At 38.5% G+C, this 26,889-nt stretch overlaps 1 protein-coding gene across 1 annotated transcript; it reads left to right on the plus strand.

Moving 5' to 3' along the window:
* On the plus strand, nucleotides 1–26,026 carry LOC140364951 (uncharacterized). The gene is made up of 23 exons (XM_072451328.1): nucleotides 1–10; nucleotides 3,281–3,600; nucleotides 4,581–4,839; nucleotides 6,364–6,424; nucleotides 10,280–10,422; nucleotides 11,219–11,348; nucleotides 12,111–12,156; nucleotides 12,232–12,266; nucleotides 16,526–17,445; nucleotides 18,096–18,217; nucleotides 18,378–18,514; nucleotides 18,973–19,129; nucleotides 19,923–20,069; nucleotides 20,615–20,737; nucleotides 20,818–20,863; nucleotides 21,474–21,577; nucleotides 21,653–21,777; nucleotides 22,364–22,632; nucleotides 23,045–23,144; nucleotides 23,577–23,863; nucleotides 24,317–24,418; nucleotides 25,046–25,162; nucleotides 25,467–26,026. The coding sequence occupies exons 1-23, from the start codon at nucleotides 1–3 to the stop codon at nucleotides 25,565–25,567; spliced, it is 3,861 nt and encodes a 1,286-aa protein (XP_072307429.1). The 3' UTR covers nucleotides 25,568–26,026.
* The last annotated feature ends 863 nt before the right edge of the window (nucleotides 26,027–26,889 follow it).

Genomic DNA, 26,889 nt, shown 5'->3' on the forward strand with positions numbered 1-26,889 from the left:
ATGGATACAAGTACTGTTTCTTGCATCTAAATAAACTTAAATTACATTAAGCAGTATGTAATCATTGAGCGTGTTCAATTATTTTAATTCAGACCACGAAGACATACGAGAAAACTATTCAAAAAGACAAGACTTGCTTTAAAACCTGTTGAAATAGACATTCAACACAGGAAAATAAAAATAAGATTGATAATTTATTATGTTGAACTAACTACTACTGCAGATACATTTCAATCATCTGTAACAAAGACATTTATTATTAACCAAAACTCGAGAAAAATGTTTCATAAGCAGATTAAATACAAGTTGCAAATAGAACATTTTTCATTGAATAAACTAAACCACTTTGAGAGGTGAAGGTCTTTTCTTATTTCAGAAACTTGTTTGACGATGGAACAATAATAATACTGGCTCCTTCACAAGTATATGACATGTCACCATGGCAGTAACATATTTGACTACAATAATAAAACACTTTATTTACCATTTTATTGGTATGTCATTTAAATAATGATAGATATGTAAATAGTGGAGTCATTTGATTTTTGCTGAGCCATTTCCCTCATAAAGCAACGATATATGCAGAGCTAATACATTAAGAATGGGATTTCCTTTATACCATTATACCAAAACATGAATTATTTATAGTATATATATTTATTATAGTGACAAAGATAATACGTAATTTCAGTCAATTAGCATTTGAAGCGTTTCTCGGCCTAGCTGCTGCTGCTTCTTCTTCTTCTGCTGCTGCTTCTTCTTCTTCTTCGGTGTTTTTTGGCGGTTGGTATCGGTCAGTTTAGATCAGACCCCCGCTGCCTCACGGAAGTCAGAATTGGCCCCAAAAAACACAACAAATAATTGGCGGCCCCCGATACGCTTCAGACTCTGGGTGAGGGACAAGAGAGCGGATTTGGACCCAAGAGAGAATATTATTGCCAGAGCTGTGGTCTCGGTCGCCGCGATGTTGGAATTCTAACTTTCGTGACGCAGCGGGGGTTTGATCTGGACCAAACCGGTTTGTAGCACCCTAAGCTAACCGTCCTAATATGACACGATTTTCCAACAGAAACATCGGAAAATATTAGCTACAATTCACAGGTAAGAAATGTTCATCAAGTTGTGTAGTAATTAAAAAAAAAAAAAAAAAAGTTTAAACTTGTCACGTGATAAACATGCGCGTGTGTTTTGTTTCCCCGCGCGGCAAAACAAACCTGGTTCTGGGACTGTACCGAGGACACGAACCCCTAAACTAACGTGATCCCCCCTAAACTAACATCCCTCTTAACAACAGCAGTGCGGGTACTCTAACGCGTTACCCTCTGGTCCGCGGGTGTGTCACGTTGTATCCCCCCGACCGTTAGTACTCCGGCGTGTCACGTTGTTGTTGTTGCTACAGAAGTTGTGAGTACTTGTACGTGTGAGTTTACTACTTACCGGTGTCACAGTCGGACATCTGGGAATCGGAGCCGAAGCTGCGTTTGCGTTTGTTCCAGATCATTTTGAAATCGCTCAGATGCAGTAGTTTGGACCGAGTTGAGGAGCTGTGCGTGAATGTGCGGCTCACTGTACACGTGAGCGGGCACTGTGCACGTGAGCGGCGCGTGGCCCCCTGGTCGCGCCCCATGCACCTGGATACCGGGAGGTCACGTGACGAGGAGCTGGCCTTATGACGTAGGATGATCGCGCGTTTGAAAACACGTGAGACGCAGTTGTTGCTGTTGTTGCTGTTGTTGTTGTTGTTGTTGTTGTTGTTGTTGTTGTAGGACGGAGCATAAGGGCCAACCCAGATTAAAAAATAAATAAATATGCGGGTCAATACGAGAATAAATTCATAAAATTTCAATATTAAAGTCATAATTTTATGAGATTAAAGTCGAAGACAGAAAAAAGTTCTAAATTTACAAGAATAAAACTAACGAGAATAAACTAATAATTTAACGAGAATAAACTAATAATTTCTTAAAAATAAACTAGTAATTTATCGAGAATAAACTAATAATTTAACAAAAATAAACTCATAATTTAACAAGAATAAACTCTTAATTTAATGTGAATAAACTTTGAAATGTTATGAGTTTATTCTCGTAGCAACCTGCATTTTTAAAATTTGGTTTGGCCCTTATACGCCGTTGTGTTCTTGTTGTTAGTTTAAAAGTTATATTCTCCTTAGAATTAATTAAGGATTAAGGAAGGTCACACTTTTTCCCTTTTGTAAGCGTCCGATGTTTCAGTCCTTATTTACATTTATTTCATTTATACAGCGTAGAACTCGATGAGATAAACTGTTTTTCATAAGTGCCCTATTGCACACTAAACGCATAAAAAAACACATAAAACAAGTAGTCCTAGACTCTGTTACTGTTATAACTCAATAACAAATACTGCAGTATGATACAGCTAAAGTTCTGAGCCGTATAAAAGCTGCTGTGGCTCTGTCAAATCTGTGTTAAATCCACACCTCTCAAAAACTGTGGATCCACTTCAAATGTTTCAAAAGTTTGGACACCGCTGGGCTTGAGTAACCTTCCTCGCTCAAGCACCTCTCTCTCCAGTACTTCCTGTCACAATGATTACTTTATCATTCAATAAATAATAGCTGGAAGATTTTTTTTGGGGTGGGGTCAAAATCTGTCCTGTGCACATTTTCTGTGGAGGCTATTTTAGGTGATTTAAAAAAAAAAAAAATCTTTAGTATTATCATTATCATTTAAGAATATTATACATTCAGGGTTTGATTATCTTGCGTCAGGGTTACTGTGTCAATGTATTGTATCTTCAGGTTTTTGTTGTTGTTGTTTTTCTTTACAATGGATCACTTTTTAATGAATGAGGGATTATTATCACTATTATTATTATCCTCATTTATTTATTTTTGGTCGGGACATTGCATATTGATGAACATACATGGGCTCATTTGGATCCGTCGTCCCAGATTAATTCTCACAAACACACTCTCATTCTCTCACCGGCATAAATGGACACTGGAAGAGAGGTGGGTGAAGTGTCTTGCCCAAAGACAACAACAGTATGCACTACCCCCCCTGTGGCACCTGGCATTCTAGCAGTCTCCCATCTAAATACTAACCAGGCCCATCCCTGCGTAGCTTTCAAGATCAAACTAACTGCCTAAATAGTTTCAATATTGTCGGTTAATATTGTTTATGGGGATATTTTGCACTTCAAGATATGTTATTGTGACAGGCCTATGCAGTAGGTTTTCCTAAGCGGCCTACATACATTTAGATGTTATTATTGAGTAATATGTTTTCTTTTGCAGCTCTTGGTTTGTTCCTGGGTGACATCAAGGCGGTGCTGAACGACTGCGAGGACAACTGGACACTGCAGGAAAGAGCCGCGTTGCCGGTGTCGATGACCGTGTGCATAAACATCCGCGTGGTGGCTCCGGGGCCGTGGATCGCCTTCACCTACAGCTCGGTGCAGGGGCTGAAGCCAGAGCTCGGGCTTGAGGGCGACGAGGAGGCGCTGTTCGTGTGGCTGCTCCGTGTCAGACACAGATTCCCGCTGAAACTGACAGAACGGGACTGGCACCAAGTTTGTCTGCAGAGGAACGTGCTGAGCAGCTCCCTCAGTCTGGAGGTAAGAACAATATTCAAAAAACATAGGACCGTAGCCTGCTGCCTGAGGGGAGAGGCTCAAATAGTCCGTGTCCAGGGTGAGAAGGGTCGGCTGTGATCCGACCTGCTCGTCCCAGAGCGCTGGAGACGTACAGGTCCTGCACAGATGGAAGTCTGTAGCCGGCGCACAATGCGCTGTAGTCTCTGTTTTTCCCTGGCTGTGGCTCCAGCGTACCACACGGTGATGGAGGAGGTGAGGATGGACTCAATGAAGGCCGTGTAGAACTGCACCATCATCTCCGCTGGCAGCTTGGCAGAACTAAATCTACTGCAGATGTTAATAAAACCTGGACTAGATCCTAATGTTTGTACCTGTGGCCAATACATTTATTTTCCTACAGGTTGCATCAATTATTAGACTACCGCTAATTGTAACTAGCCGACTATATACAAACAATTAACTTTGTTCAGGCATATTTTAAGGCATATTTCAGGCATTGACATCAAAATATAAAAAAATAATAAACAATTTCAGATTGTCATCAATAATACTGTATGTGTAAACATGTTCTATCTAGAAACCTTCAGTCACCATATTTCAACCTATTTGGTTAAAATGTATTTAAAAAGTCTCAGTGTCCAATAGAAATACAAAAGTAGTAATCTGTCAATTGTTTTTTAAAAACATTGTCCAAATGTCTACTTCTGAAACATTTTCTTTGCTGGCTCAATCCTGGACAAATGAGGGTTTACGAGCAATAGAAATAAACATTTGACTAGTCGACTAATCTAACAAGTTAGACTAGTTGACTATGAGAATAATAGTTAGTTGCACTCGGAATCAGAATCAGAATCGGAATCGGAAATTGTTTATTGCCATTGTCAATTAACAACATTCACAAACAGAAGAACTTGTCTTGGTGATTCGGTGCAACATAAAACAATGAACAATGATAAAGTCTTTTCAAAGTCCATAACACGGTGGTCGTCTTGTCCCCTCAGGTTGATAATCAGGTGGTGGGACACAGGGTGGTGATCGCTCAGGCCAGCCCCTCGTATGGCTCACTGTGGCTGGGCTGTGGGCAGAGGGAACAGGCCGCCACACCTGCCCCGGGGCAAGTGGAGCTCTACCTGTTCAGAGTGTGGGCCGACCTGGAGCAGCACCGGCTCTGTGAGGACGGCTCTGTGATCGGCTGGTCCTCCCGACACTGGAGAGTGACCGACACAAAGGCCCAGAAGAGGGACAACAGTCTGCCCTGTGGTAAGTGTCTGATGTGCTTGAACTATAATTTACTTTAATGATGAATAAGCTTGTTCAATATGTCGTGTTCACCTTCGAGAATTTGATGATGTCATTATCTGTAGCTCTGAGAGATTTACTGTTTGTGAAAGAAATCTCCAAAAATAGAAATACACAAGAGTTGAACCATATCATTATTTGTTTGGTATGAAGGTGTATTAAGGCCACCACAAAAAAACTAAAAAAAAACCCTGATAGCATATTTCTAAATTTAAACACACAAATCTTTCAGAAAAAGTAGCAAATTTGATGGAAAAAACAGATAAATGTGCTATAAACAAATGATAATAAAAATGCTGAACTTTGTGTCAGTTTTTGTTTCATGTGGATGTATATACATTGTCTGCAATCTGACGGTTAAACAGTGAATTCTACCATACATTAATACAACTATACTGCAACCTATTCAAACTATAGATATACATTATACTTTTAGATATATTAGACACGTTCCTGGTTCAATCCCTGAACAACAGTTAGTCTGGAGCATGTTCTTTCCCTGTGTAGTAATAGTAGTAGTAGTAGTAGTAATAGTAGAAGTAGAAGTAGTAGTAGTAGAAGATACTAAAAATACTAATACAATAGGCCAATCCTCCAGCTGGGTACCAAATATTTGTCAAAAAATGTAATATTTTGCCAATATTGTTCCATATGTTTCTGACTACTAACACTTACTTTTAATATTTGTTCTTGTATTATTACATATCTATTTAGAGCATGCTGCATGTTAATTCTTGAACGTGTCTGTTTCTTGAAGTCCACAGGAGGTTGTCTCGTCGTAGCTACAGAAGAGAAAGTAGTGTATTGTGAATATATAATAGCTTTTCTCGGTTGTGCATATTTTCCATCAGTTTGCAAATTTGAATGATGTAAATGGTTAAAATTGGAGACATTCTTGCTTTTCTTTCTTTGTCTGCATGTTGCTGTTGCATGTTTCACGTCGTGGCTGGACTTGTGTCTCTTCTTTGAGCTTTTGGAACTAAATTAATAAAAGAATAACAATAATAGTGATGATATTTAATCACCAAAGTAACAATGAACGCAATATAATGACAGTTGTCTTGTACCAAACTACCAATAATCTGAAGTTCTGGTACATGATTATGCTTCAAGCTTTATCTTCTGTTGTGACCATACGGTATGTCGTAAAGACATTAAAATTAGGCTTAAAAAATACATAAAAAGTGTAGTATGACCTCGACAGAAGTATATGCTGCACAATAAACATGCACTATGTAAATTTTATGATAGAAGTTCTGCCACCAACTTTGTTTCACTAACTTTTCTACCTCGGATTTATTTAATTAAAGGTATTTATATTCTCGCTGGTCTCCAAGAAGATCAACACGTGTATTGCCGTACACAAAGCGTTATAACAGCTCCATCAGAAAAGTGACTTGGTGCATCTTTAAAGCGTGAGACATTCAATCAACCACAGTAATAAACTAAACTTAACTGTACATTTTCTATCATATTTCCATTCAGCTTTGATAGGGATCGACTTCAAAGGAGAACTGGCTCTGGAAGAGAAAGGTCTGATGTGGATGTATTGTCTTGTTGTGTGCTGAATAATATATGAATTACTGAACAAAATATGTTTAATTATACACATTCATTTTCACATTCTATCTATTCTATGTTTGACTTGTTAAATATTTCGAATATAATGTGCATTTGCCAAGAAATATGCTTTTGATATTGACGCTGATATACCGTATTTTCCGGACTATAAGTCGCACCAGCCAAAAAATGCATAATAGAGTAAAAAACGTATGAAATGTGGTTGCAAGTGTGAAAATAATAAATAATATCACATATACGTTGCTCCAGAGTATAAGTATACAAGTATAAATAAGTAAAGGTGCGACTTATAGTCCGGAAAATACGGGTACTAATTGGATAATCATTTGAGGATCAATAGTGAAGAAAGTCATATAAACAGGACAAAGTTGGACCTTCTTTCCTGAATAGATTTACAATGGACTTGATCTAGAATTTGCTTTAGACCACATGATGATATAAAATAAACTATGATTATCTTGTGTTGAAAATGTAATTATATTGTCTAAAATAGTGTTTATTTATTATAATTGTGAAATGTGTGTGAAATTGGCATTGAGTATCGATCTTTTCCTAGTATCGTGTATCAAGTTTGAAGCACTAGTGTACCAGTTATACCATTTTAATTTCATCATATATATAAAAAAAAAAAAAAAGATTAAATATTGCAATTCACTCCAAAGTTTTAATACATAAATGTACTTGAAATAGTGATCAGTCTGAAATGTATTAATACTTATTATGACATAAGAAATATCGTTGTTAATTGTGTCAAACTAATCTATAACAATCAAATTAATTAAATTATTTTATGGGTTGAAATAGCAGTTCCAGTGTTTCTGGCTCTGTCATCAAATGTTGCTAATATAATTGCTTTGGATCTCGTGCTATTAATGATTTATGGAATACACATTATGCATAAAAGCTAAATTGATTATGCTTTTTTGCAGGACTAAATTGTCATATCGACAAGTTCTGCTCCAGTAAGACTCATTTATATCTCAATTCTTTTAAATGTTTTCCTCACCAGCCTAGTTATATTTGTTTGCTTTATTCTTCTTCCATAGATCCATATTTTTGGATACCAGTCTCTGTGGAAAGTGAAGAGGAAATCTTGTCTGAAAAGGACATTCAAGCATTCGTAAGAACTCATTTGAATATTTCTGACCAGTTTGAATATTGGGTTTGTATAGCACAAAGAGTCAGAGTCAATAGAGTCAGTGGACTGCTCCTAATTCTGTCTGATTTAAACTGTTGCTAGAGATGCTTTACTCAGTGGAAAGGTTGTTTTAGCCCGATTTTGCAATGAGGAAGCAGATAAATACTATTCTACTCCTACTCTTACGTACTACTCTCCCACCAGCATTACCAGCCAAACTCTTAAACTCTGGTCAGATCTTGAGAATGAATGTATTTTTTTCAAGGAATTTTGAACAATTTAAACAACTTTAATGAAATAAATGCAAGACATGTTTAATGCTACAGGCAAGGCAAGTTTATTTGTAGAGCACAATTTGTGCACAAGGCAATTTAAAGTGCTTCACAGGAACAGGAAAACAATGCATTAAAATCACAAAGACATGACAGAAATGACAAAACAGTTTAAGACATAAAAGAGACGTGTGCAAATAAAATCCTTTCAGTCAAACACAGCTAAACAAAACTGCTTTTAGTTTAGATTTGAACATTGTCAGAGTAGAACCTGTCTCACATCTTCAGGCTTCAAGACTTAGTCCTGACTCTGGCACCAGCAGGAGGCCGGTCCATGTTTAGTCCTGACTCTGGCACCAGCAGGAGGCCGGTCCATGTTTAGTCCTGACTCTGGCACCAGCAGGAGGCCGGTCCATGTTTAGTCCTGACTCTGGCACCAGCAGGAGGCCGGTCCATGTTTAGTCCTGACTCTGGCACCAGCAGGAGGCCGGTCCATGTTTAGTCCTGACTCTGGCACCAGCAGGAGGCCGGTCCATGTTTAGTCCTGACTCTGGCACCAGCAGGAGGCCGGTCCATGTTTAGTCCTGACTCTGGCACCAGCAGGAGGCAGGTCCATGTTTAGTCCTGACTCTGGGCACCAGCAGGAGGCCGGTCCATGTTTAGTCCTGACTCTGGCACCAGCAGGAGGCCGGTCCATGTTTAGTCCTGACTCTGGCACCAGCAGGAGGCCGGTCCATGTTTAGTCCTGACTCTGGGCACCAGCAGGAGGCCGGTCCATGTTTAGTCCTGACTCTGGCACCAGGAGGAGGCCGGCCCATATTTAGTCCTGACTCTGGCACCAGCAGGAGGCCGGTCCATGTTTAGTCCTGACTCTGGCACCAGCAGGAGGCCGGTCCATGTTTAGTCCTGACTCTGGCACCAGCAGGAGGCCGGTCCATGTTTAGTCCTGACTCTGGCACCAGCAGGAGGCCGGTCCATGTTTAGTCCTGACTCTGGCACCAGCAGGAGGCCGGTCCATGTTTAGTCCTGACTCTGGCACCAGCAGGAGGCCGGTCCATGTTTAGTCCTGACTCTGGCACCAGCAGGAGGCCGGTCCATGTTTAGTCCTGACTCTGGCACCAGCAGGAGGCCGGTCCATGTTTAGTCCTGACTCTGGCACCAGCAGGAGGCCGGTCCATGTTTAGTCCTGACTCTGGCACCAGCAGGAGGCCGGTCCATGTTTAGTCCTGACTCTGGCACCAGCAGGAGGCCAGTCTATGTTTAGTCCTGACTCTGGCACCAGCAGGAGGCCGGTCTCTGAGGTCCTCAGAGTCCATGATGGTTCATATGGCACTAACATGTAGGGGTTGTACTTTGGTGCTAGGCCATGGAGAGCAAGCTCTTTAAAGCAAAGCTGCTTTAAAGTCTTTTCTCTGAGCCACAGAACTGTGCTTCCCAACACCTTTTGTCCCGAGTTTTACTCTGACATCTTCAAACTTGTGTAATATTGATTTATTATTGTTTATTCATCGCAATTCTAGTTTGTCAGTGATTATTATTACATTGTCTTATTTTAATTCTATTTATGTCTTCCATCCAAAAATATTCCCAAAGATGTAAAATATATTACAATGAAAATATTTTATTCAAATGCCATTCAATTCCACTTACCCCTTGGTTAGCGCTCTCGTACCTGATGGACCCTTTACCATTTGGTCTAAAGAATGTGACTTCTCGTCTTTCAGATATCCAGAGTCTTTACCTGTGAGGGCGAGGGGAAACGTGCAGCCAGTACTAGATCTGACTTTGATATATTTTGTCTCAACATCACTCATCTTCAGGTCAGTGTCAAAACCAGCTCCGAATGTCTCTCAATCACAATAAGACTGACAAATCTTCTGTCGTAGGTGAAGAATGTATCCTGTTCCATCAGAGAATACAAGAGGTAACACCACACCACATTGTATTTTAGTGCAATACATTATTAATTGATTACATTACATTACATTTATTACATTTATTTCTTTTATGGGCTATTCAATATTGGGCTATTGTCTGTGTTTTTAAATGTAGATTGCGTTTTCTTTTCTTAAACATCTCTTAAATGTGTAAATGTTTTAAAATGAGTGCGGTTATATTTTCACTTTGCCCCAGGTCACGCTGAAAAAGAGGTCTCGATCAGTATTAAAAACAAAGAGAAAAGGCAGCAGAAAAACGTATAGTTGCACGTATTTTAATTGAGTCAAGATTTTGTCATTACTAAATGTCAATGATTTGTTAGTTTGTTTGATTTGTTAAAGACATTTGATCTTTTTATATATGTAAAATGGCATTGATTAAAAGTCTGCATTGAAAGAAAACGTAGCATTTCGTACATTGTAGAAAAAGATATTGGGCCAATAGTCAATCAATTTCTTTCTTTCTTTTCCAGCCAAGCTCAATGCGGGATACTGCTGCAGCTCAGTTCTGTAGTATCTGTTTGCAAACTGCGACAGGCTGCGCTTTCTGCACTGCAGCAAACCACAGAAAGAGACCGTATGAAAGCCACTGTCACAGGGGCCGTGGAGAGAGTGGGTAAGGATAAAACGGATGAATATCATTATACGTGCAGTAAATAGTGGTCCGCTCCAAGCATTTCATTCTCCAAATAAAACCACCACCAAAGTTTCTATCAGGCTTGTACAGAATCAGTTTGAGTCTCATGGTTCGGGAGGATTTCTGCTATAAACAGAGGTAACGTCATTGGACATCCTCAGAACTGCCTGCTGCCTGCCCCCCCCCCCCCCCCCCCCCCCCGTAGCAGTTACAGAGGATTTCCCAGAATATATATACCGGTATATATATTTTAAAATGGAGGTTCAGCTGGTACCTTCAGTTCAAAGGTTTTAAGTCCAAAACAAAATAACTCTTTCCTTAGTGAGCAAAATGTAAATTATCTCAGTTTTGCTTTGCACTTTGGATCCCTTTTAACAGCTCTTTACTTTTTTATGTTCGCATCGAGCATGTTAAAGTATTTGTAGCGCTAAAACTATTTATCATTGAAACCCTGCACTCTCCATCTGCAAAACACATTTACCAACAGTAAATAAAGTATCTGCAATGACTTGAACGTACTGTGCTAATATTAAAATTACCTTACAAAAGACAATTTGTTATCTCGACCCAGTCACAGTTATGGAGAAACAAATGCAAATAAATTACCGGTATGTGGATACAAATTTGGTACACACACCCACTGACATGCAAATTTAAAAACCTTTTTTGTGGTTGGTTTATTTTCATTTTTAAAAAATATGTTTTTGCAATGTATTTACATATAATTGCACGATCTGGTCTTTACTAATCCATGATCTATTTTATGATTTTTCAGGTCAGAATGTTTGTGATGGCTTGGATCCCTCTAGTGGTGGCTTTGTGACTTGCTCGTCCAGTTTGTTATTGGAGGAAATGTGTCTATCGAGGAGTCAAGAATCAGAGTCAGAATCAGACACTCTGACTTGGTAATTCTTAGTTTAGACAGCAAAATTCCCAACGTTTTCTTTATTTTTTTTATTAATTGTAATTTCCTTCTACTAGTAAAATACTGGCGCCAAAATACGTCTTGAATAAAACGATTACAACAGACGTTTGCCCAAGTGAGCACTGATTTTATTACACTACAATGTCCTTTATTAAAAACGTACTACATCTTTCCTTTAGTGATCAATACAATATTATCAACAAGTCATACAATCATTTACAACTGAATCCTATGTCATATACCCGCTGCTTTTAGCGGTTGAATCTTATGTTTAACACCATATTAATCCTATTCTTAATTGAAAATCCTGCAGCATCAAATGTCATAAATTGCAATAGATATTTTTTGTTTTGTTTCAGATGAAGAGACACATTTTTGTAACTGTAAATCTTTTTGCGAGGAACAAAGTAAGGCAGTCACGCATTTCTATCACACACAGTTAAAGATGTATTTTTTTTACCGCTAATGTTACTTATACTGTTTTTAGATCATTTCTATGCTCAAAAGTTGGATGTTACCAATATTAACAATGATACAAAATTCCTCCCAAAACTGGTATGTCTGGAATATAAATATTTCTCTGACTTCATGTTAATATTGAGTTTACAGTAACTGACTATTTTGTTTAACGTGTAGCTGAAACACCTACTGAACTGTGGAGACAAACAAAAGTAACTTAATAATTCATTGTCCGCTTATGATATGATTATTGTTTTGTATAACACTTTATTTTTTCTTGCAGCTCACAGTGCAACAACCCTTTCAATATCCCAAACCACAGTCTCAAGGTGAGTAAAACATTAATTTACCTTCAATGACGATCTCTACTGAGTCATTATGTTTTTATTTTTGCTTTTCTCTAGAAAACATGTGTCAACTGCCAAAAGATAAATGGAAGGTAAAATCAACACATTCACACATACCATATTGTTATATGTAAGAGCCAAATGATGAAACATGTTTAATGCTCTGTCTATGCAGTTCTTATAGTTGTATGGTGCTCCTGGAAATGAAAAAAACAATCACAGACTGCTCAGACATCACAGATCTACAGACACTCATAAATAATGCTGGAGGAGTGACAACAAAGGGCTCTCTAACTCCTATGGGTAATTATGTACTTCAAAAAACAATGTGCATACTTACATTTTTTATGTTATGCAGAATTTTAGTAATAATGTGTTTTTCTTTCTCAGTGGTGTGTGGGGATTATGACAAAACAAAAACTTTGTTGACTTCCGATCTGACATGGTTCACAAGCAACCTGAATAAATCTGACATATGTGACGGGAGCCAAACTCACCTCAAATGGTAATTGTATATGATATAAATATATATTTTTTAATATTAGCACTTCATTATAAGTACTATTCTACTCAAATGTATGAATTAAAACCACCAATAACGCCTTCAGTAATAGGACAGTCATATTTGAAACAGGTGAATGTAGTATTTTAAACTTGAATATTAATAGTTTATCCTTTAACATTTAGGGATAGCCAATCATTGAACCAATCAAACGTTTTGTATAGTACTTTGCCATAGCAACAACTGAACAACTTCTGTGACTGCAGTAAAAGAACTAAAAGCAAGAAAAAAATTCAAAAGAACTTAAAATACAATAAGCAAAAAAAACAAAAAACCCGTAAGATTGAAAAAATAGTAACTTGAATAGTATAAAGAATAATAAAAATGATAAGGAGTGCTGCGTAGGTAGATATGTGCCCAGAAAATAGATTTTAAAGATCATGTAAATGTTAAATATTCTCAAAGACAAAAATCCAAGTCATTAAAAAGTCTTTATTACATTATGGTTTTTTACATAAAATACTTACAAACACCTTGGTTTTATGTCTTTGAGGGTATTAAACATAAATTATGCTACTATTTCTTTTACCCAAATAGACTAAGCTGTTTTTTCGTGACTTACAGTTTCTTAAATGCTATGTTTTTTTGTTTTTCCAGTGCCTCCAATGAAAAACTCGCTGTGCTTTTATATGACCCCTGTCAATCAGATCCAACCATAACTTCACCCTCAAAAACCACCACCAGGGCTCCATCAACAACTTCTACTACTACCACTACTCAACCTACCGCTAAAACTACCCAAGCTATTTCAACTACTACTACTCCTACTACTACTACTACTACTACTACCACCACTCAACCTACCGCTAAAACTACCCAAGCTATTTCAACTACTACTACTCCTACTACTACTACTACTACTACTACCACCACTCAACCTACCGCTAAAACTACCCAAGCTATTTCAACTACTACTACTCCTACTACTACTACTACTACTACTACCACTACTCAACCTACCGCTAAAACTACCCAAGCTATTTCAACTACTACTACTCCTACTACTACTACTACTACTACTACCACCACTCAACCTACCGCTAAAACTACCCAAGCTATTTCTACTACTACTGCTACTACTTCTACTCCTACTACTACTACTGCAGCTGGAAGTACAACACCCAAGCAAGCTAGTGTACAAACATTAGTAACCACGCCTTATACTACTTTACTTAACATTACAAACAGCCTTACCCTTAATACTAAAGTAACAACGCAACACAGTTCTACACAGCCTGAAGCAACAACATCTAAAAGTGCAAACACAATATCTGTCACTACTTTGGAAATAACTAGTACTGAGACATCACAGGACAATAAAGCGACTTTGACCAAAAGTCAAACAAAACTTGAGACTACTGCCAAAACCAAATCATCGACAAAGGAAGTTCGCAGTCCAACCACAGCTAGCACAGTTGATAAAACGACAACTTTACCGATCTCAAGTGACAACACAACCGCTTCCAAGGAAACTCGGAGTTCGAGGCCAATCTCAACGACAGCTAGCACGGTGGATCATACAACTACTGGTAATTCAATAGATACTAAAACAAACAGTACTATATTAAATAATACCACTAAAGCTACAATTCCCAATGCAAATGAAACTACTACGGCTAATAGTGTGGACAATACAGATAACGTTAGCAGAACAACCAATCAAATTGAAACCGCTGCAGGAAGTATCAGACCAGCGACAAACAATACTACAGCTAATATTTCCACTATTAGCAATACATTTCCTACCAGGGCTACAGCTGAAACAGTTGACACTACTACAATCAAAGAAAGTGCACTTAGCAACACAACATCTAATGAGTTTTCTAATTCAACTTTAGCTAACAGTGTGGAGACAATGTCAACCAATGTAACAACAGCTAGCACGCTGGATCATACCAGTGCTAATTCAATAAACAGGGCAACAGCAAGTGCTATATTGGTCAAAACCACTAAAGTTCCAACAACTAGCGCTACAATTCTTAAAACAAATGAAGCTACTACAGCTAATAAAAATACGGGCAATACAGATAACGTTAGAAGAACAACCAATCCAATTGAAACCGCTGCAGGAAGGATCAGACCAGAGACAAACAACACTACAGCTAATATTTCCACTATTAGCAAAACTTTTCCTACCAGGGCTACAGCTGAAACAGTTGACACTACTACAATCAAAGAAAGTGCACCTAGCAACACAACATCTAATGAGTTTTCTAATTCAACTTTAGCTAACAGTGCGGAGACGACATCAACCGATGTAACAACAGCTAGCACGCTGGATCATACCAGTGCTAATTCGATAAACAGGGCAACAGCAAGTGTGACAACTGCTATATTGGTCAAAACCACTAAAGTTACAACAACTAGCGCTACAATTCTCAAAACAAATGAAGCTACTACAGCTAATAAAAATATGGACAACACAGATAACGTTAGCAGAACAACCAATCCAATTGAAACCACTGCAGCAAGTATCAGACCAGAGACAAATAACACTACAGCTACAGACACTACTACAATCAAAGAAAGTGTTCCTAGCAACACAGCATCTAATGGGTTTTCTAATTCAACTTTAGCTAACAGTGTGGGGAAAACATCAACCAATGCAAGTCATACCTCTACTATTGCAAATACAGTGGAAAACACAAGTGATGTTAAAATAGCGGAAGAAACAACTATGCCCAATACAATTTACACTAGTACTGCAGCTACCATTACCAGCAACACACATAATAAAGCTAATATTACAAGCAGCACTTCAAATTACACTACTACGGTTGCCAACATATTGAATGAAACCACTGAAATTAGCACTGCAACAACAGCTACTATGGTTGACAATGCAACAGCCAAGACATATCAGACAAGTTCAAGTCAGACAATGGTAAATGTTACTTCAACCAGCGACACTACCAATGCTCTTAATGTAATATCTACAGTTGAAACTACAGCTAAAACCTTAAGCACTCGTTCAACCATTAAGACTACGCCAACACCATTCTCAAGTACTGACAGCCAACCAAGCACTACGTTCACAAATATAACAAACTTCAATGAAACAACAAAAGATACAACTACACCAGTACTCTACAGCGCGTCAACACAGCAAACAACTAATGTTGAAGCAACAACGCTATCAGAAAGCATCAAAACATCAGTACCAGGCGCACCAGCCACTAATAAAACAAACGCAAATGATACTTTAAGGAGTATTATTCCACAGAATAAGACTGGGGTTAATACAACAACTTTAGCATCTCCAATAACTTCAACTTCAAACCTTGATACAACAAATACAAGTTTACCAAGTACTATAACTGACAAAACTACCACGAAAGCTGTTAATGCATTGGTTAGTGAGGCGACTACTTTTGCGACCACCAAAGTAACCGAGGACAATGCAACCACAACCCAAACAAGTACACCTAAACAGACAACAAAATATACAACCACTTCAGTACCATACAGCGCTGCAACACAGCAAATGGCTGTGACATCATTATCAGAAAGCACCAAAACAACTACAGGCACAACTCGGCAAGCTTCTTCTCATCAAACTACAGCCGAAGCAATTAAACATGTCAATCAAACTACAACGCACAATGTAACAACGCCAACAACACCTGTACCTACTTCTAAAGGTAGTTTAGTGGACAGTCAAACTACAATTGGGAACGTTTCCATGACAAATTCTCCCACACCAAGTCCAATAACCGTATCGATCGTCACCCCAAATACCACGCATACACAACGTAGTACTTTAGCTAGTTCAACAGTGTCGTCAACAAGCACAGTGAAGTACAATGTAACTACCGGTATTGCAAACCTTACTACAACCACGTCAATACCAGCTGTCTCAGTAGTGTACAACGCAACAACTAGTGGAGACAAAACTCTAGATAATGCTACGCTAGGCACTGTAACTACACCGTATACTTCAGTTTACAATGCAACTAAAGGTAAACATGAAACAAATACTACTACTGCAACAATGTCTTATATTACTACTACTACTACTACTACTGCTACAACAACTAACACAACTAACACAACTACATTTACACCAATAACAAATCATACAACAGGGTACAAAGTGACAAAAGCTCTTTACAATAAGACCAGGAAGTACAACGTCTCTACCACAAGCGTACCACTACTGAACACAACCATGCCAAGCCATTTCACCACAGTAGATGTTAAAAATACTTCTTCAATTCATACTACAGCTACTACTTCAGTTCACAACACACCAGGAATGACATCAACTCCACTGATAGACACCACAGCGTCAACGCAAGCTAGCGTTGTACCGCAAAGTACAACTCGAGCTACAACTGCATCGCCGGCACTCAACTTTACCACAAATTTGAGCACCCCTAGCATGAAGAATATGACAATGAATGCAATCTTGAAAGGTACCACTAGCTCTCCAAGTAGCCCTGCCCCAACTAGCAGCGAAACTATTGCAAGCACCACTGACAATACAACAACAAGCACGGCCAAACCACAAGTAACAACAGTAGAGGTCAGTACTCCCGCAGCAGTCCTACCCTCTCAATCTACTACGATACCGACTACAAATACAGTTGCTGCTGCTACTACGGGCCCTCAACAAACAAAGGAAAGCACTAGCACTACTACTACCATTACTACTGAAACTTCCAGAACAAGTCGTCAGACCTCCACAACTCTTGGCACAACAGATCCGGGTAAGTAGTGAAGTCAGTGATCGTCAATGTGAAATAGGTTCGTTTAGGGTAAAATTGCCTGAATATAACAAGCATTTTACCGTATTTTCTGGACTATAAGTCACACCAGCCAAAAAATGCATCATAGAGAAGAAAGAAACATAAATAAGTTGCACTGGAGTATGAAATGTGGTTGCAAGTGTGAAAATAACAAATAATATCACATATAAGTCGCTTCGGACTATAAGTATATAAGTATAAATATAAGTAAAAGTGGCACCCCGGCCAAAACTATGAAAAAAGGTGTGGCTTATAGTCCGGAAAATACAATAGTTGTATTGGTAGACAGAAAGTAGGGTAGACATAATGCAATGGTTCATCCAGGCTGCAATTTCAATATCTTATTAGATTAGATTTTTTTTTTTTTTATATATATAGTAGAATTTACCTATTATTAGTGCATAATTTTACATTTTTTTGTTGTAAACCGCAGTAATAAATAAAAATAAAAATAAATAAACTTGATGTTATTGCTTTGCCTGGAATATTTCACGGTTTCTTGCACCGGTAGCATTATAGTTAACATTAAATCTATCGACCTGCCCATCGATCACTTAATAAATAATGCACAGGGCCAGTTTGTCTTTTACAAGTCCATTTTTCTCACCAAGATACTGGATTCGTTCCCACGTCCACAGCAGCACAAACCACAAAATCCCAACAAGAACTGGAGCAGGAGGCCAATAACCTGCTCTCTCAAACTAAGGATGTATCTCAACTCAACGCTTCGCAGGTAGAGCCTTGCATAGTACAATGAATACTGAACAATACTTTGAGCTATTTATTCGAACGGATGAATCACTGACTTGAAATATGCTGCAGCGAGTAGATATCGACTGCAGTATATTTTGGATGTAAATGTATGTAAACTTATTCATGGCTTGATATTGCAGGTGTCGAAGTTAGTGGGGCAGCTGGAAAGTCTCTTGGACGGCCCCTCTGTTTCTAAGGCTGTGGCGGAAAAGGCTATAAATATAATCAGCAACCTTATGGAAGGAGATGCAAAGGCGCTCTCTGCATCTGCGAATAGGTTTGAAGCAGAATTCAAGAATAAAACTCACCAAAACTGCTCAACACAAGCTAATTAGAAATATTATTTCTAATTAGCTTGTGTTGAGCAGTTTTGGTGAGTTTAAGTCTGATTAGTGACTAGATTTATTGACTACATTTGTTCCAACATATATTTGACTTTCAATATCTTATTTCAAACTATATTTTACACTATTGGAGTTGGATTTTTTATTTATTTTTTACTTGAGATGAAATTATTTCCAAGTATGGATGTCACTATATTAAATTTAATGTTACGATTATTGAGAGGAAGAAAACACCACGATTTATTCACGATTGAGATCACAACCAAACAACAGTGAAATCTTTCATTTCTTCCCTCGTCGAACACTTTACCGTTAATCAAGTTTGTGACCTATCAAATAAATTGAAGTGATAATGCAATATGCTGGGTTTATAAATGTAATATTGTTTTAGGTTGGTTCGCCTGGTGGATAATCTGGGTCTGAAGTTGGAAGTCACTGGTGAAAATGAAATCCTTTCGTCCACGTCTCTGGTTTTGGCGGTTCAGACTGTGGACGCGAGCAGGTTTTCTACAACCACCGCCAATATCTTCAACACTAATAATGTCCAGGTTTGTTATATTTTAAAACGAAAACTAACAATATGAATAACTAACAATATGACTATGAATGTGAAATAGAAACTGTAGAAATAGTAGTTTAGCCAGTGCTCCTTTATCACACTCTACTTGCCATTGCTATCTTATTTGGAATCCTGAAATTTGTGCTTATACATTTTACTGTAGTTGAAAAGTAAAATATATATATATATATATATTCTACTATGACCAAATATCCTGTTTTATATACAGTACAACAAAATTACTACTGTTGTTTTCTTTTCATGTTTTATCATGATATTACTACTAGTATCATAGAAAAGGAGTCATTTGTAGTCATCTGGACACTGTTTTGAAATGTCTTCCATCTGAAAGTCATTCTCAATCAGAATTGTTATGGTACTTTGAGCTGCGTAAACGTATTGTTCATCCCTTTGTTTACACTGCCTTAGTTTCACCTGAAAATAATCTGTTTTGTTCCCCCAATAAATCCCTATAATGCTCCAGAAACGGCTCCATCATCACTGATGAGGAGCTGATTAGCATATGAATGGCTTGTTTTCTCTCCTGACCATGGTTCAATACACTGTTTACCACGGCTAGATTGAATCTAAAACCACCATTTCTGTTTTGAACAAAACTGGCCTCATTTATGCCTCTTCTTTGTTGATAGTGCAGGTGGGATACCCACAGGCTGAGAGCACATTCTGGACATGTTGTTCCTCCATCTTCTTACCCTCTGCGCTGGTGGGCACTTCTTGGGCTCTGTGTTGTAATGCTCGATGTGTTTTTTTATTGCTTCCAGATTAATGGACGCAGAAGCAGATCGACTGGAGCTCCTTTAGGCTCTGTGTTTTTACCTGTGTCTCTCACTGAAGGCCTGAGTCCAGAGGAACAGCACTGGGCCAGCAGAGTCCAGTTCACCTTCTACACCAAGAGCACACTTTTCATGGTACTTATATAATACATAGTTAAAACAGAACTATGTAACGTCTCTGATAGAGGGTCCACCACCAAGATCTAAGACGTTTTCCATGGCAGTTTTTTGTTAACCATGCAGTACTGGTACATGTCTGTAACTTGCAAAATTGGGTACCACTAATAATAACTATACCTTAATTGGACTTAACAAAGCATGAACAAAGACTTAATTCATAGTAAACATAATGTATTAAGCATGCTGCAGGGTTAGTTAAGTGATTACTAATCCTGAATGACTCATAATGACTCATGAATAAACCACGACTTAAGGCAGGAATAAGTGTAGTTATTAAAACGTGTTACCAATATTTGCATCAAATTATAAATTATAACAAATTATAAAGGATAAAGAGAACAAAAATATTAAATGTAAGTGTTGAATTCTACAAATGATCACCTTTATCACAATAACATTTTCATGGAGACAAGCAAGTGGCCGACCCTCCACCAGAAAAGCTGCTTAGTGCACCTTTAATGAGAAGTTTGTATAACATTTTTTGTTTCATATTTTTGTAGGATAAAACTGTAAATAACCAAACTGTGGTCAGTCCAGTTCTGGCCTCCAGTGTGGCCAATGTGTCCATAAGCAGCCTCAAAGAAGACATTGAATTCACCATAAGAAACATCAACCCCATGACAGTAGGCTACAGTCATGTCAATGCCTTGTGTAGGAAAAACATAATACATTCAATATACGCTATGTTCACCTGTGTTTGTAGATGAACCACTCCACCTTATGCGCGTTTTGGGACTTCACAGAAAATGGTGAGTAAAGAAAAAAAATTAAAATGGCAATACACAAGGCAATTCAAAGTGCTTCACACAACAGGAAAAATGCATTAAAATCACAAAGAAATTACAGAAACAGAAATACAATAAAATTAACTAAATAAAAAAAACACCTAGCCACATAGGATAACGTTTTTGACAGTATATAGAGTAAATAGAGTTTCTTAATGTCTTATAATTCAGTTCATTCCAAATGTATTCCATTTTGTCCACCATCTGATAAAAAGTATCTACCATCTTATCTAACCCACTTATTTTCAGTCAAATCAAACATTCTGTGATGAATCAGGGTCAGTTTGTACTTTATTACAATGTTCTGTGAAATTAGCTTCAGCTTTGACCAAATTGTCAAAACACAGCAAATTCAGTCCAAACCTTCCAACAGCAGCTTTACTCCTCCTTATATTTACCAAAATCAATCTGATTTTCTGTAATTGTTTGTACTCCAGAGGGTTCCGAAACAGCTTCAGTTTGAATTGGGGCTCATTTTAGCCGGGCGTTTTATTGAAAATAGACCAGAATGATATATTAAGTAACAAACTGGAGCACTTCTTCCACCGACGTGTTTTTAAATGTGTGTTTGTAGGTGGTGATGGAGGCTGGAACAACGCAGGCTGCTTTGTCATCAGAGCTACAGCTGAAGATACAACGTGCAGCTGCAACCACCTCACGTCCTTCGCAGTTCTCCTGGTACAAATTACAATAGTTTAATTATCTAATCCAATCGAATACATTTAATACACCGGAATGCACTTCCCTCGCCAGGATTTGTCTAGAGAGGGAATAATGGACCGTAAGCAGGCGCAGATCCTCTCTTTCATCACGTACATCGGCTGCGGAGTCTCGGTCTTGTTCCTGTCGGTCACAATTCTCACATACCTGTCATTCGAGTAAGAATCTGGTAGTTTTGTCTCGAAAATGAAGTACAGAACATTTAGCATGATGAGAAACAGCATTGCCAGTGGAATAGATGTTGATCATTGCTTTTGCTGGTCTGTCAAATGCTACTTGTTGCTTGTCTTGCCAGTTACAATGAGATATATTTTTTATTATTATTGAGATATATTTTTATTTATATTGAGATATAGTTTTTATTATTATTGAGGTGTATTATTATTAATATATAATTTCATGTTTTTAAAATGTATTTTATTTATTTTATTTATTTTATTTATTTTATTTATTTTATTTATTTTATTTATTTTGTTTATTTTGTTTATTTTGTTTATTTTGTTTATTTTATTTATGCAGTTGCAAGTGTAAAAATAACAAATAATATCACATAAAAGTCACTCCGGAGTATAAGTATATAAGTATAAATATAAGTATAAGTCGCACCCCGGTCAAAACTATGAAAAAAGGTGTGACTTATAGTCCGGAAAATACGGTATTTTTGATTATGCCCACTTGCATTTGCGGTGGCTCATAAATATGTGTAAGTGCATAATAAATATGAATGTGAACTGTATCTTCCAGAAAACTACTGCGGGACATTCCAGCCAAGATCCTGGTCCAGCTCTGCATTGCTCTGCTTCTTCTCAACCTGGTGTTCATGTTGGACGGCTGGTTGGCGGGCTTTAGCGTGAATGGACTCTGCATTAGCACCGCCTTCTTCCTGCACTACTTCCTGTTGGCGTCGTTCACGTGGGCGGGGCTTGAGGCTCTGCACATGTACCTCAGCATCGTCCGCGTGTTCACTCCATACCTCAGCAAATACATGATGAAGTTCTCCATTATGGGCTGGGGTGAGTAAGTCAGGAAATGCCATGGATGTATGTGAAATGCACGTGTCCATGAACGTCCCTCAGTGAAGTGAAGTTATATGAAAAGTTATTATTTATTATCATTTATTCATTATTATACAGCGCAAGAAGCTAAGTTATCCTCGTTTTTTATCTACTGTTACTGAAATATCATGCAAATTCTGATGATGTTCTGGTTGGGACACATACCGTTAAAGCTTTACCTACAAATCCAAGGTTGTCTTTGTATTTATTTTAGTTCGTATTAGTTCTTAATTGGCGAAACGTTGCTATTTTATGATGCCATTTGTTTCACGTTCCACATCAAATCTTCGCCAAGTTTTGTAACTAGCATTAATTCGAAATGTCTGCCACCATCATCCATGTTGTAAATAGCTGCACATTGTTTCCACAGGTATTCCTCTGATTGTGGTCATCATTATAATTGCAGTGGACAAAAACAACTATGGGCTGGTCTCATATGGAAAATACACAGATGGCACGACAGATGACTTGTAAGTTGTTGTTTTTACTGCCTTTTAATTTCGCTGACAAAAACCTTTCTTTTTAATTTGTTTATTTGTCTATTGTGATGCTAATTAATCCTTTCTTGTTGCGTTATGCACTTTCAATGACTTTGTTCGCGAGTAGTGCCGTACTGATGAACGGGCCTTGCCTCGTTCACAAAGGACATGACTTTGTCAGTTTTTTCCCTTCTTTACAAAGTCCATTTTAAGGTCAAATCTACTGAATTACGTTTAAATGCAATCGGATCGACATCTAGAGCGGCGATTTTCATTATGTTTTCAATCAAACACAGAATATACTGCATAAATTCTACAAAAATACAGCCAATTTGCACAAAATGTCCATAGATGAAAGTAAATGAGGCTATTGAAATGCTAATAATCATGTTTTTATGTTTTTTTTTGTTTCAATCCTTGTAGCTGTTGGCTGCGTAACGACTTGGCCTTCTACATTGGGGTTTTGGCCTACTTCCTCCTGATCTTCACCTTCTGCCTGATCATATTTGTGGTGGTGCTGGTCCAACTGGCCCGGATCAAGCGGCAGAACCCCCAGAACAAGTCTCCGAACCGGGGCGTGCTGGCCGACCTCCGCAGCATCTCCGGGCTGGTCATCCTCCTGGGGTTCACTTGGGGCTTCGCTCTGTTCGCCTGGGGGCCGCTCTACCTGCCCTTTGTCTACCTGTTTTCCATCTTCAACTCTCTGCAAGGTCAGCGCACTTGACGGAACGCTCCAAGAAGGGATATGTGGGGCAAAAATGAACCGTTTGAGCTTTTAACGTTAACTTTTAAAGGTGCGATATGCGTGTCTTCATGGAGGTGTTATTGCGTGATATTAAACTGATCTGTCTTCCATTTACATAGGTGTTTTATTGCTTAAAAATACACTGTAAAGCATTGATTCTTACTGTAAATATGTGGCAAAAGAAAATACGCCATCATGGAAACAAGCAGGTGGCAAAGTCTTCACCAGAAATATGACACAATGCATTTTCACTATTTAAATGATCTTTTTTAACAATATTTCTCATGTTGGTGCACAACAAACCACTTTTTATGGCATTTTAAGGGTTTCAAATATTTCAAAAATGCATAACTTTGCATGGTATGTCCCAGTTTTCCAACTAAATCTCATTCTAACTAATCATCTAATCATCTTGCAGGTTTCTTTGTCTTTGTGTTGCACTGCGCTGTAAAGGAGAACGTGCAGAGACAGTGGAGGATGTATTTGTGCTGCGGCAAACTGAGACTGCCTGAAAACTCAGGTGTGACCTTCAAACTAAGATATCGTTTATCTTGTGCCGCTTTCTTCTTGTTCTTCTTCTTCTCCTTCTTGTTCTTCTCCTTCTTCTTCTTCTCCTCCTCCTCCTTCTTCGTCTTCTCCTCCTTCTTCTTCTCCTGCTTCTTGTGCTTCTTCTCCTTCTTTTTCTTCTTCTTCTTCTCCTCCTCCTTCTTCTTCTTCTCCTTCTTCGTCTCTCCTTCTTCTTCTCCTTCTTCGTCTTCTCCTCCTCCTTCTTCTCCTCCTCCTTCTTCTCCTCCTCCTTCTTCTCCTTCTTTGTCTTCTCCTCCTCCTCCTTCTTCTCCTTCTTCCTCTTCTCCTTCTTCTTCTCCTCCTCCTTCTTTCTCTTCTTTTTCTTCTTTTTCGTTCTTTTTCTTCTTCTTTTCCTTCCCCTTCTTCTTCTCATTTTCCTTCTTCCTCTTTTTCTCCTCCTCCTCCTCCTCCTCCTCCTCCTGATTTTGTTGTGAATGAAACACGATTGTAAAACAGACCTTGAAGCTTTGTTGATGTGGTGCAACATAAAACAAGGAGTAATAATTGTATAGTAATGGTTAAAAGAAAAAGAGGACATGGGTGAAATAAGTGACTGAATAAACACATCTAACTGCATTAGGATGGAGTGGAACGGCGACGCACAACCACATGAAAACCTCCCTCTCCACGATGTCGACGTCTGGCGCTCGCCTCGCCTCCAGCAGCGCCTCGGTCGTCAGCGAGACCAACAGCAGCGGTAAAACACAATATGTTTTGGATTTATGACATTAAAAACAGTCAGATTGGCAAACTGGAGTTGAATGAAATGAAAACGTTTGAATCATTCTCCCCTGAACCACACACTACAACCAGGGCTGTGGGTGATATATAAAATAGACAAATATCTTACTCCAAAGCCTGAATTCTGCACCACATGTTTTACTGACAATAGTTTGGCTGCAGACCTTTTGATTCAAAAACCCGAAGCATATCATTGACCCAAACTCGATTAAATCTGAGTAAATATAACCAGACCTGAACGGCTTAATTTTGTCTTTCAGGCTCGGTTTACGCAGACAGTGGTATTTCTGATGGTTCCAACTGCGATGTTGTTATGAATGAGATCCACAGACGTAACATGGCTCTACAGGGGCCCCACTGACGTCTGCAGCTACTACAGAGGGACACGCCCGCTCCTTCAAACTTGACAGTATTTAACAGAAAGACAACTTGGCGATGGGACGGACAAATGTAAATATGGTTTCAATAACGAGTTCTTTTGAAGCTTAAAATAGCAAGAGTTAGAAAAGCGTGGCGACAGAGCGAATCCGCCAGAAGGAGAAAGTTAAATAGTGCTTCTTTATATATTTTTTGCAAAAATACTTGAAAACCATAAGAAAGACTGAAATTAAATGTTATTATCCTAATAATTTATGACGTGTGCACGTAGTGCATTAAGAGTAACATGTCTTATTTTAACGGCACTGTTTGTATTGAGCTTTAATGTTTTATAGTGGTAGTTTATTTTGCACTGTTTAGAGATTTAGATTTTTTTTTTAGTGAAATATCTATTGAACTAATGTGCATTCATTAAGTTAGTGTTTTTGTGTGAACAATGCTGTTACTTTGTGTCAGTGGGAAAGTCCACTAGATCCAACTATGTAAATCGGGGAGTGTTATATTTTCAATATACATATATATTTTAAACTGTTTTACATTTCAGTGTTCAAATATTTAGATATAGATTGGGTCATATCTGACAAATTGTAATGTAATTAAAAAAAACATTTGTAATAATGTTTGTTTTATTTGGCCTATAACTAAAACACACTAACATGTTTAATGACTTAAACAAATGTTAATCCAACATAATCCTGACATGTGATGTTACATTCAGTGTGATTTTCAAAAACAACTATTTAAATTGCAAAAAAAGAAAATAAAGTTTGTGAAAATGTTGCTGTGAGAAGTCCCTCCAAAGAGCCTCGGCCCCTGAGTTGCAGCCCAGATAAACCCTCGTGTAACGGCCCCTGAGCTGCAGCCCAGATAAACCCTCGTGTAACGGCCCCTGAGCTGCAGCTCAGATAAACCCTCGTGTAACGGCCCCTGAGCTGCAGCCCAGATAAACCCTCGTGTAACGGCCCCTGAGCTGCAGCCCAGATAAACCCTCGTGTAACGGCCCCTGAGCTGCAGCCCAGATAAACCCTCGTGTAACGGCCCCTGAGCTGCAGCCCAGATAAACCCTCGTGTAACGGCCCCTGAGCTGCAGCTCAGATAAACCCTCGTGTAACGGCCCCTGAGCTGCAGCCCAGATAAACCCTCGTGTAACGGCCCCTGAGCTGCAGCCCAGATAAACCCTCGTGTAACGGCCCCTGAGCTGCAGCCCAGATAAACCCTCGTGTAACGGCCCCTGAGCTGCAGCCCAGATAAACCCTCGTGTAACGGCCCCTGAGCTGCAGCCCAGATAAACCCTCGTGTAACGGC

Source organism: Eucyclogobius newberryi, unplaced genomic scaffold (genome assembly GCF_026437365.1).
Source record: "Eucyclogobius newberryi isolate DKJ021-1_F unplaced genomic scaffold, fEucNew1.0.hap1 SCAF_18, whole genome shotgun sequence".
NCBI lineage: Eukaryota > Metazoa > Chordata > Actinopteri > Gobiiformes > Gobiidae > Eucyclogobius > Eucyclogobius newberryi.